Source organism: Oculina patagonica, unplaced genomic scaffold (genome assembly GCF_052425735.1).
Source record: "Oculina patagonica isolate OP01 unplaced genomic scaffold, crgOcupat unplaced537, whole genome shotgun sequence".
Classification (NCBI taxonomy): Eukaryota; Metazoa; Cnidaria; class Anthozoa; order Scleractinia; family Oculinidae; genus Oculina; species Oculina patagonica.
Genome location: NW_027558403.1, coordinates 1 through 10,958, shown reverse-complemented (window position 1 = coordinate 10,958; position 10,958 = coordinate 1). Strand labels below are relative to the sequence as shown.

At 39.6% G+C, this 10,958-nt stretch overlaps 2 protein-coding genes across 2 annotated transcripts; one reads left to right on the top strand and one right to left on the bottom strand.

The window, feature by feature from the left end:
• Positions 1–2,007: 2,007 nt before the first annotated feature.
• LOC144640881 (AP-5 complex subunit zeta-1-like) lies at positions 2,008–7,574 on the bottom strand. The gene is made up of 12 exons (XM_078499939.1): positions 7,365–7,574; positions 6,749–6,878; positions 6,295–6,381; positions 5,751–5,873; positions 5,000–5,135; positions 4,659–4,736; positions 4,315–4,365; positions 4,175–4,225; positions 3,736–3,807; positions 3,429–3,508; positions 3,160–3,207; positions 2,008–2,190 (listed from the first exon to the last, which is right to left on the bottom strand). Exons 1-12 carry the CDS (start codon positions 7,429–7,431, stop codon positions 2,121–2,123), a joined length of 993 nt encoding a protein of 330 aa, XP_078356065.1. The 5' UTR covers positions 7,432–7,574; the 3' UTR covers positions 2,008–2,120.
• Positions 7,575–9,671: 2,097 nt separating this feature from the next.
• Positions 9,672–10,639, top strand: LOC144640882 (adenosine receptor A2b-like). The gene has a single exon (XM_078499940.1). The coding sequence runs from the start codon at positions 9,734–9,736 to the stop codon at positions 10,637–10,639; it is 906 nt and encodes a 301-aa protein (XP_078356066.1). The 5' UTR covers positions 9,672–9,733.
• The last annotated feature ends 319 nt before the right edge of the window (positions 10,640–10,958 follow it).

Genomic DNA, 10,958 nt, shown 5'->3' with positions numbered 1-10,958 from the left:
AAATGACGAAACCAGACAAAACCGTTAACGTTTTACAGGAAAGCTACGCGCTAAATTCGACACACTTCAAGGGCAAATACAGAATTAATGGTGATATTTTCTTAGACATTTCTTTTACAGAGCTGAAAATTGCACATATTGCTTGCTCGGGTAAACCAGCTCTGTTACCTTTTGAATTTAATCTAGCATTTTATGTGGAGACGCCTTCTATATTTTAACGTGTATACTTGAGCAAAAGTGTCAAAAAATGATAGTAAGTAAGTAAGTAACGTCTTTATTTATAGAGGGTAGCACTTAATAGCTATAAAGCTAACAAACTCGTGGCCCTCCTATTTACAAGTATTTAAAAAATCTAAGATACACATTAAAAAACCTATGATATACAATAATATATAAGAAACGAATTACCAATTAAAAACTACTTATTAAAAACTAATTAAAAAAAGATTCTGTATTCGAAATAAGATCTTACATTAAAAAATGGTCAATAAAATGTTGTTTTCTTAAAATTGAACTGCAAAAACTATTTCGAAAACTGTTAAGTGAAGGTTTTTTTCTAAGCTCAAGTGGCAGGCTGTTCCATGCTTGGCATGTTTGAACTGCAAAAGTTCTCCCACCTTCAGTTTGTCTCTTAAAAGAAGGGCAAAGTAAGTTGAAGTTCGAATATCTCGTGTGTCTACCATGCATACTACTATTTAACTTTAGACTCTCTTGAAGATATGAAGGCAAGAAACCTTGAACCCTTTTATATGTAATTGCACATCTTGTTATATTACTTTTGCATCTTCATAAAACGGAAGCCATTTGAGACGGTTAAACAGTGGAACGGAAGGGGCCGTTCTGTCGGCGTTTAGAATAACTCGCGCAGCTCTCTTTTGTAGCTTTAGTACCCTGCTAAGATTGTCCTTGCATTGCTACATGTTGTCCAAATGACATTGACGTAATCAAATACAGGCTTTATCATATCACCATCCATGTGACTCGCTTTACTCTCTCTGTTGCCGCAATATGCAACACGGGTGGTAATACGCGCAACTACAACTTGCAATGCAACAATGTTGCGAGTCAAGTTAAAAGTAAATGTTGCCCGTCTTACTGGGCCTTTCGCAAGACTGGAACACTATGGCTTAGGCTTTATAGGAGGCAAGCGTGGCCGAGTGGTTTAGGGCGCTGGTGTTGTTATCCGGAGGTCACCGGTTCGAGGCCTGCCCTTGTCACTAGCTGGATTTGTTTCTCGGTAGTCCCGAGTTCAAATCCTCGACCACGCTTTGTATATAGCCAACTGGTCTGCCTCCTGCCAGTTGGGATTTTTAACTTTGTTATGTTCATTTATAAATTATTTGTTTCCTCTGTTTCAGTGGCATGCCTGTAAACTAGCTATCTCGTTGAGATATGAAGCTAAGTGCATGACCACTCTAAACACATATTTATTTATTTTTTATAGTAGTATTTTCCAGTAAGTAACCACTATATAAATTTTCTCTTTCTTTGTAGCAATCGATCAGTATAGTAAGAGTTATTAACGCGAAGGCGTAGCCTTGGTAAGGGAGCCAGTTCTTGAGAGAGGGGCAGAAAGGCCTGATACCGAGTAAAATAACAACTTAGTAACTAAAGATAAATTCAGTTCAATGCTACGACAGGTTATTTTAAAAACGTATTTATTAATATTCTTTTACAATTCAATAAAAATATATATTCTGTACAAAACATAGTACTATTGTGTATTTATGACCGGATATCTTAAATTACCAATCTTTTTTTAATCTATTAAAAACTGGAATAAGAATTCCTTTTCTAAAATCTTTTAAAACAACAAAGTTCATCTCTATTCAGTTAAGAATCTCCCACCCAAGGTTTCACATTTGCCGATATATTAAAAACTTGGAGATGACTCCATGTTAAATTCACCAATGCCCTCGCTTGCTAAACTTGGACTCGAATAGGGTTGTTGTAAACCTGTGTCATTTCAGCCAAAAGTAGTTGAAGTTTTTTGCGTTTCCACGCAAATTATTATGGACGAGCATGAGCTCCATATTATGAAGAATTGACCGTTCTACACGAATCAGTAAAACAGGTTAGAGTTCCAAAAGTCTGGTGAAAAACGTGTTGTCCTGTTGAATTCACGAAGAAAGTATTGTGTCACAAGTGCGAAGGAGAAGAGGTAAAGAAGAATTTCGGTCTCTGTGCCACCTAAAATAAGATACACAAACAAAACATTAGAACAGGATAACATAGTGCGTTAAAATTGCACTGGTGAAAAGGCAAAGCCTGCTGTCGAGCCAAGTGGCTCATCAGGCTGAAGCTTATCTCGGTTTTTGTAGCATTTAGCGGTTAGGAGATTTTCTACTTCCCCCTGGAAGGAGTATTTCTACTTCCCCCCTTGAAGGAGTATTTCTACTTCCCCTCGTGAGAGGCGCAGTGGCCTAATGGTTAGCGCGCTCGACTCGGAGTCGAACGGCCCGGGTTCGAGGTCTGGCCGGGGCGCTGCGTTGTGTTCTTGGGCAAGACACTTTACTCTCACAGTGCCTCTCTCCACCCAGGTGTATAAATGGGTACCGGCGAATTTACTGCTGGGGGTAACCCTGCGATGGACTAGCATCCCATCCAGGGGGAGTAGCAATACTCCTAGTCGCTTAATGCTACGGAAACCGGGATAAGCTCCGGCTGTATGAGCCTCATGGCTCGGAGACAGACTTTACCTTTACTTTACCCTGGATGGGATGCTAGTCCATCGCAGGGTTTTTCCCCAGCGGTAAATTCGCCGGCACCCATTTGTACACCTGGGTGGAAAAAGGCAGTACTAGAGTAAAGTGTCTTGCCTTAGAACACAACGCAGTTCCCCGGCAGGGCTCAAACCCGAAACGCTCAATCCGGAGTCCGGCGCACTAACCATTAAGCCACCGCGCCTCCCACTCCCACAAAATTGCACTGGCAGCAACAAAGCCGAAAACGGTTGCTCTTTCGGAAAATTCTCGTAAACTTCCCGAGGCGTTTCCGATTCCCAGTGTCCAACAAGAAATTGCACGCGTACAGCGACACAAGAATACGCCTTTGCTGTAAATCGCAGGCTGGGGAATCGTGATTCGGATACTGATTCGTACGTATTATGTTTCAGAAAAAATAAATAAATAAATAAACAGCAATGGTTCTTTGACTTACCTTCCGCTATAAACCTCTGAATCCGGGCTCAATATCACAGGCGCGACGCTAAAAAGAATTTATATTGCAAAGTTACACATGACACAGTAAAGAGATAGCTTAGTATTTTTGGAGTCGTTGTTGGGAAAGTCACGCCACAGTCACGCCACAATCACGCCAAAGAAGCATTGCGTGACAACCCTGACAACGTTTGCACAAGAAACTAGCACAAGCTTTATTTGCATTGGAGGAAACTCTGTGTAATGAGAATTAAAACAAGAAGTACTTACTTGGGTAGTTTAAGAAGGTTGATAAGTTCCTGGGCTCGCATCAGAAGATCTGGGTAACACTCTGGGTCTGAAAGAAGCTCCTGGCAAAAAAGTTTAAAAGTATAACTTTGGAAAGTAGTCGGTCCAGTTGTTTTAAGACAAAAACTTCTTTAACAAGATTTTGACTGTGATTACTCTATTTCTTTTTATTTAAACTTAACAACATGACAAATTTCCAGGCTGACAGAAAATGAAATAAATAGTAAAGGGAAAAAAAATAGTCTTTCGTGACAACAAAACTCTGTCAACAAAATAAAAGAAAACTTACGGGTTTTTGCCGCACTACTTTGCTCAAGCACAGAATAGCCCTCTGCATGACATCCTGACATCTTGATGCAAGCTACAAGGGAAGAAAAACAGCAACAAAATCAGTGAGGTCAGGGAACCTTGAAATTGTTACGGTTAAAACCTCAACTTCGAGAAAAGATTGAGCTTGCGGCTTTGGGCAGTGAGGTGTTACTAAGCAACGTGAGCTATCGCAAAATGCTCGGGTTATCTCTGATTGGTTGATATGATCGGAAACTCTTCGGGTGCTTTAACAAAGATTTGAAAAAACGGCACATGGTCCTTTGACTGATAATCAACTGGATAATGGTTAAAGCTTGTCTACATAACTCATAGAACTGATTTCATAAAGAATGTATGTAAACCAGTAGGAATTTTTTTTTAATATATCAAGTCCGGGATTGACAAAGTTTAACTTTTACCTTGGCCAGCGTTGTCATTAGAACCGAGACGAGTCTGCCACTGAAAGAAACCTGCAGAAAGAAAAAAAAAAGAACATAATGTGACTTACTGAGAAACAACGATTTAAAACAAAGACATTTAGCAGTGGAACGATTTGTACCTTTCCAGGCGCATTCTGCATCACAACTTCATACGTTAAAGCTTCAAACACCTGGAAAAAAACCAAATTGGCGTTAATATCAAGATTACCATTTACAACTCTCGTTATAGCGGACACGCTCGGGGCGTCGTTTAGTGTCCGTTATAGCGAAAGTCCGTAATAGCGGGAGTCATTTCCAGTCAAACTTTTTTCGCCGGGGATCTGGATTTTGTCCGTAATAGCGAGTGTCCGCAATAGCAGGGTGTCCGCAAGGCAAGAGTTGACTGCGTGCAAAGTTGAACTTCAAAGCCAACGGATAAAGATAAAAGAAAAGAGACTGAAATCAGGGAGAGAACTTAGTTTACCTCAAAATACTGAACAATATTTTGAACGGTGCATCCACTATCATGCGTAGTCGAGGCAAACTCGCCGATGACCCACACCTATTAAGAGATACAATTTACACGCAAAGTCAGTAGTTCAAAGTCGTTTTGAATTCATGTTTTTACCAAGCATGAACAATGCCATGAAAAGTCTTCAGTAGAAGTTTTAATTTAAGATTTTCTAGGATCATCTTCCGCGTTTCTCAAAGATAAAGAGAAAATATACATGTTTTTATGGGAGTCCAACCAAACATCGAGTATAGCTCCCCCATCCCAAATGAAAGCTTATGGGTTCCATTTTTTCGTTGTTCTTACTAACTTACCAAGTGAACGTAAAAGTTCTCTTTAGCTGGGCCGAGGTTTTTCAGTCCACTGACAAAGTCCATAATATCCTGTTGATACCTGACAATCAGGTTTGGGTATTTCTGACACAACTGAACAAGCCGCTCTGACAGCAACCTAGTAAATACAACATTGTTGATGTGAGTGACTAGTAAACTTCTTTACGAAGGTAAATCAACCAATAGATGTGCTGGACCAAGCCAAACGTACCAGCGTAGAAAAACGCGGTTACCAGTTTGCAAATACATGCTTTTCTGTTAGAAAAATGTGGGCATTTAGTGTATCCATACTAATCTCCAGTTTGTACAAGGTGGTCAAGGTAACAAAACACCCACAAACCGCTAAAGAGTTGAACCACAAAACCACAAAAACAAGCATTGTCTCCTGAGAGAAAAGGCTGCAAAGGCCCCTACAGATTCGCGATTCCTTCGTTACGTGCGCGCACTGTCGAACCACTCACTCCACTAAAAAAAACAACCCGCTCCTCTTACAAGTCAAACAGCACTTTAAAAATATACAGCCAATTTTGATGCCAAGTTCTAGAAGTAAACACTAACGTGAACATTCTGTCGCGTATTCAGGTTGTTTTGTATTTATCAACATTCTCTTTCTAAAATCAGAAGTGATTACTTCCGTAATTTCGATGTTTTTATTACGCTTTGGAAACAGGTCGTAGGAGCTTCTTCTTCTAAAAGAAGTAGAACCCTCTTTATTGAAATGAAAGTGACATACTCGTGAATTTCTTTCTGGTAGTTTTGTACAGGATACAGAAGTCCAACTCTCTCCAGTATGACGGGAACCATGCGACTGGCTGTCTCCTCGTCTGCTTCTTCCAGGATGGTGGAAAACATCACACTAGTGAAAATTACAAAAACAAAATATATTTGCCAAATTCACTGGACAACGGGAGAAGTTTGTGTCACTGCACGAATGATTAAAATCTTCCTCAAAACAAAATGCGTTTATAAATAAAAGGTTAACGCTAAATGGTTTCCATTAGGGAGCTAAGAGGAAGATCCAATAATTATTTTAAAATGGAGCTTAACTACACAAAAGGGCAAAACAATTTTATTACCAATCTTTGCAGTTTCATTAATTTTATCTCACCCATAGTCTTACAGTTTCTGCCTTCAATGAAATAATACTGAATGCTTTTAGCTGTTTGTTAAGCGATTTCCGGATACATTTTGGACGTTGCGATACAAAATGTGCTGGAGATAATGCTAAGAGCACTCACTCTAGCTTTACAAGGGAATGATTATAAAACATTGCTTACTTTAGTAGCACTGGAGCAATTTGCGCAGATACAACAACACGAGGTTGTTCCAGCCTGTCTTCTAACAAAGAATGAAGTGTTGCAAGTCTGCAAAACAAAGAGAAATTAAAAGTAAATATCTAAAGTACTACAAAATTCTCTTTTCAAATATCTGGGATCTATAATGGCCATGCGCACGTTAATACATAAATGACTGGTTTATCCAATCAAAATCAGCACAAGCAATCACGTGCACAGTGAAAATTCTAACGTCAGCGTGGCGTCACCGATAAATACGTCATTCTGCCTAGAATGCCGCAAGTAAAAAAGGTACTTATTCTCCTAGCCCCCCACGCAGTCGTTCTAAGGGGCGACCGTGATACACTGCGTGGGAGGCTAATATTCTCCCGACTACAAGTTCAATCTCGCATTAAACTAATAATATCTTAATAATAATTTATGAATTGTGCTTTACTTGTCTATGGTGTCCCCCTGTCCAGCCTCTAGTCTCATGATGTAGCTAAACAGAGGCTTGTACTCCGGGTCCAAAAAATAGTCAACAGAAGACTGAACGAACACCATCTTATCGCCATTGCTGGCTCTTGCTGTTGGATAAAACACCCAGAAAAGAATAATCAAATTGATGCTCATGGCTTCTTCAAAGCTCTTCATTACTTAGACTGATAATCCCTTTCTAATGGTTAGTGCGCTGGACTGCGAATCAAGAGATCCAAATGAGAGCTTTGCTTGGGGTATTGCGTTGTGCAAGATACGTTACTCTCGTAATTCCTCTCTCCAGCCAGGAGTATTAATGGATGCTGGTAAATTGTTTCAGCAACGTGACTGGAAGATAACATTAATTGGACTGACATCCCGTCCAGGGGGAGTATCAGAACTTCTAGTTGCTTGATGATGCTACGTATACAGAAAACAAAAGAAAATTTGCTACAACACATGGTTCACGGACAGAAATTGCCAATTTTATATTTGTTTCAATTTTCGTAAAATCTCCTTTAACGCTTAAAATTAACATTACTTCAAATAGAGTGACTGTGTGAATATCAAACTGACAGGATGTTTCAATACGATACCTTTAGTGGCCCATGATGTACAAAGAGCCGCAGCTAAGCAAGGTAAATCCAACAGTGTGTGGAACATCTGAGTAAAGAAAAACACCAAATATAGCGGCAGTCATGCAACTGATGTTTTCTTTAGCCTGTGAGTAAGCTATTTTTTCCTTCACCACCACACCCAAGAGAGCTTGCTCGTAAAACTGACACTTCTAAACCTCATGACTAAGGCTGTATCCTCCGGCGTGCTTACCATTTGCCAAAAAATCAGGTCAGTGGAGTTACCATTGAATAACGGCAAGGACTTTTCCAAAATAAGTCCACGAACGGAAAAAGAGATGACGTTAGCATTTACATTGGCAACAAAAACCACGGTGACGTCCTTTAAAGAGGACAATGGAAAACGTACCAATGGTACAAAAATTTCTCGCGTTCCGTTCCAAGCGGTAAGATAGGATAACTCTGGAGGGTCTCCAGAATTTCCAAAAAAATTTCCGGAAAGTCATCGAACCATTTGATTTCGATCAAAATTTTCCTGTTTTGTTTTTGGCTGAATGATATGACACTCCCGGTTCATGTTGCTATGTTAATTAAAGAAACAGTCTGTCACTCACGCACTGTTCCCAGATGGTTAAAAACCATTGACATGGTTGCCACCGACATAAGTTTTCAAAATTCCCTGACTTTTTCCCGATACAGTCGAAGCTCTCTTTACGGACACTCTCGTAAGCGGACAGCTCTACTTACGGCCGCCTTGTCTGAAACTCCGTTTTAATCTCCATACAAACTCTGTATTTTTACATTCTCGTAAGCGGACATTCCCGTAAGCGGCCGCGGACACTTTCACAGATTACGACTTAGACTTATTCTTTGTTTTTAAGCTCTCGTAAGGGGACACCCCAAATAAAATCCTAAAAAAACTTCGGTATCTTGTTTTTATCAATCAACTTCACACCGCCGTTCGTCACAATGATTTTACAGTAATTGCAGTACGATATTTCAGTGTTTGTTTTGTCGTCATCTACGTCCGTCCGGTTATTGTTAGCTGGGTAAGCTCCCGTAAGCGGCCATCTATCCCCTACACCTCTAGTGGCCGCTTACGAGAACTATTCTCGTAAGCGACCAGCTCCAGTTACGGACACTTTTTTCGCTTCCCGAGGGCGTCCGCTTACGAAAGGTTTGACTGTAAAAACAAAATTTAGCTAACCAAATAAATTAAAAATGTCTGACTTAGTAGCAGCCTCCAGAACCCGCTTCCAAGAAAAAACATATCGCTGAGATAACATTGACCTGAAATGTTTCTTCCAGCCATCAATTGTATAAAGTCAGCGGTGTTATATTCAAATTTACCCTGACTTTTTTCAAAATGTCAATTTTCCCTGACTCACTCAACTCCTTGACCTTTCCCTGACCTTGAAGAATTTTATTTTTTCCTGCTCATTTCTTGACCTGTGGCAGCCCTGTTTGAGATGTAGCAGCGCTCTAGTAACGCTACAAGACGTGCAGGGTTATTTCAAATCCCACCCGACTCAGTGAATCTTTTCACTTCACTGCCTTTTTCGTAGCATTAACAAATTTATTGAAAAATAAACGCAAACTTATCATTTGTTTCACATTTCTTTCGCAATTACACAAAGCAAATATAATTATTTGTACAGGATTTTTAAGCGACTCACAGAACAGATTTATTGCTCAAGGTTTGTTTCATGTTTACATAGTGTAGAAAGCTGAGTAAATCTATTTCTTCCGCAGATGCAATTAGTTTGGCGTTTTCCAACTTTAAGAATATTTACAAAAACAAAAAGCTCGACCATATCTACAGGATTTTCTTCCTCAGTCATGGATTACTTATCTTGTAAGAAATAATCTGCTATTTTCACCCATTAAATGAAAATGAACACAATTAAAAACTAGGTTTTGACGTTACATTTCTGGTCAAATTTATTTTTTCAATTAAGTTACTTTGACATGTTTGAGGACATAAAAGGCGTCACCAAAGCCGAAAGACAATTGAGCCTTGGTAAATAAACATCTCTATCCGCCCGCCACTCGAGAAACATTTGAGTTTTGACACAACAAAAATTCCCGGCACACTGACGAAGTAGCTGTTATGAATTTTGATTGGTTAGTTACTTTCCAGCGAAATTCAAAAGGAAGCAATGACCAATCAGAGACACTGTACGGATCTGACGTAGAGCTACGTCATCGAATGGAATCTGACGGGGCTGAGAGGTCTTTTAAATGGGGAATTGACCGCGTTAAGAGGGCTGCCTATTTAATTTGGTTGCAAAATACGAAGCACCGATTTTTATATTCAGAGCACGAAGCTCCAGTGATCCTTTGGTGATACGACCCGTGGTTAAAACGGTTTACACCCATATTGCAAGAAAATGGTGTCATCCAATTTTACTGAACGAGCATGTTTGTCAAATTTTGGAATACCTTACAAGTTGTTGACTGTTTCGGTGTTCAACATTTTTCTGTCGATTTCTGCAGTTCTAGGAAATATTCTGATCCTTGTAGCTCTTCGCAAAGAGTCGACACTTCATCCGCCGTCCAAACTCTTATTCCGTAGCCTAGCTTCATCTGATCTATGCGTTGGTCTTATTTCACAGCCTCTGTACGCTGCCTATTTGATGACTCACTTGAATGAAAGATGGGAGATTTGTCGCTACGCATTTGAAGCAGTTTTTATAACTGGTTATCTTCTGTGTTCAGTGTCTTTATTTACATTGACTGCAATAAGCGTGGACAGACTTCTCGCCCTGTTATTGAGGCTAAGGTACAGACAGGCCATAACTGTGAAGCGAGCTTATGTGATCGTTGTTTCGTTTTGGGCCGTGTCCACTGTCGCTACAGCAATGTACTTTTGGAATTACCTTATAACTTTATGGTGTGGCTGCGTAATCATATCACTTTGCCTAACAACCTCAATCCTTTCTTACACAAAGATTTTTGTGACTCTCCGTCACCACAAAACTCAAGTACAAGGCAATGTTCATCAACAACAAGCAAGCCAAACAACTCCAGTGTGCATAGAGCGATACAAAAAGGCAGTTTCTAGTGCACTGTGGTTGCAGTTGACAATGGTATTTTGTTATCTCCCGCATGGTATAGTTACAGCTTTGTGGGGTTACAATGAAATGTCGTCATATGTATTCTTCGCTAGACAATGTACAGCTACGTTAGTGTATTTAAACTCAGCACTGAACCCCATTCTTTACTGTTGGAAGATCGTTGAAGTGAGACAAGCAGTGAAGAACACAATCAGACAGTTTTGCTGTTCATCAAGTTAGCTTTCGAGTAGTGAAACGAAAAAAAATGTTGTGGTAGAAACTGGTTACATTTTCTGTTTGCTGTATGAAACAAGCCTTGCAGATAAAACATTTCAAGAGTGTCTGCTAGCAAATTAATAATAACACAATGTTACAGTGAGAAAAGTTTTCTTTACTAGCCTTTTAGAAAAGTAATTATTTTTCCTTTCCTTTTCTTTCGCAGATTTCAAACTAAGTCTGTTTGTCATTATTTAATCTAGTTAACAGTCACTTCTGAAGATGTGTGTTAAAGCATACGAAAAAACGTCAAGTTTTTAAAATCAAAGTTTTTTTTCGAACA

Bases quoted from the DNA above. Each gene is read 5' to 3' on its own strand.
- LOC144640881 (XM_078499939.1), bottom strand. From the start codon at position 7,431: ATGTTCCACACACTGTTGGATTTACCTTGCTTAGCTGCGGCTCTTTGT. The intron at 4,366-4,658 runs GTAAACTAAGTT...GTTTTTTTCCAG, and splicing joins ATATTGTTCAGTATTTTGAG to GTGTTTGAAGCTTTAACGTA. The intron at 2,191-3,159 runs GTAAGTCAAAGA...ATCTTATTTTAG, and splicing joins TCAGAGGTTTATAGCGGAAG to GTGGCACAGAGACCGAAATT.
- LOC144640882 (XM_078499940.1), top strand. From the start codon at position 9,734: ATGGTGTCATCCAATTTTACTGAACGAGCATGTTTGTCAAATTTTGGA.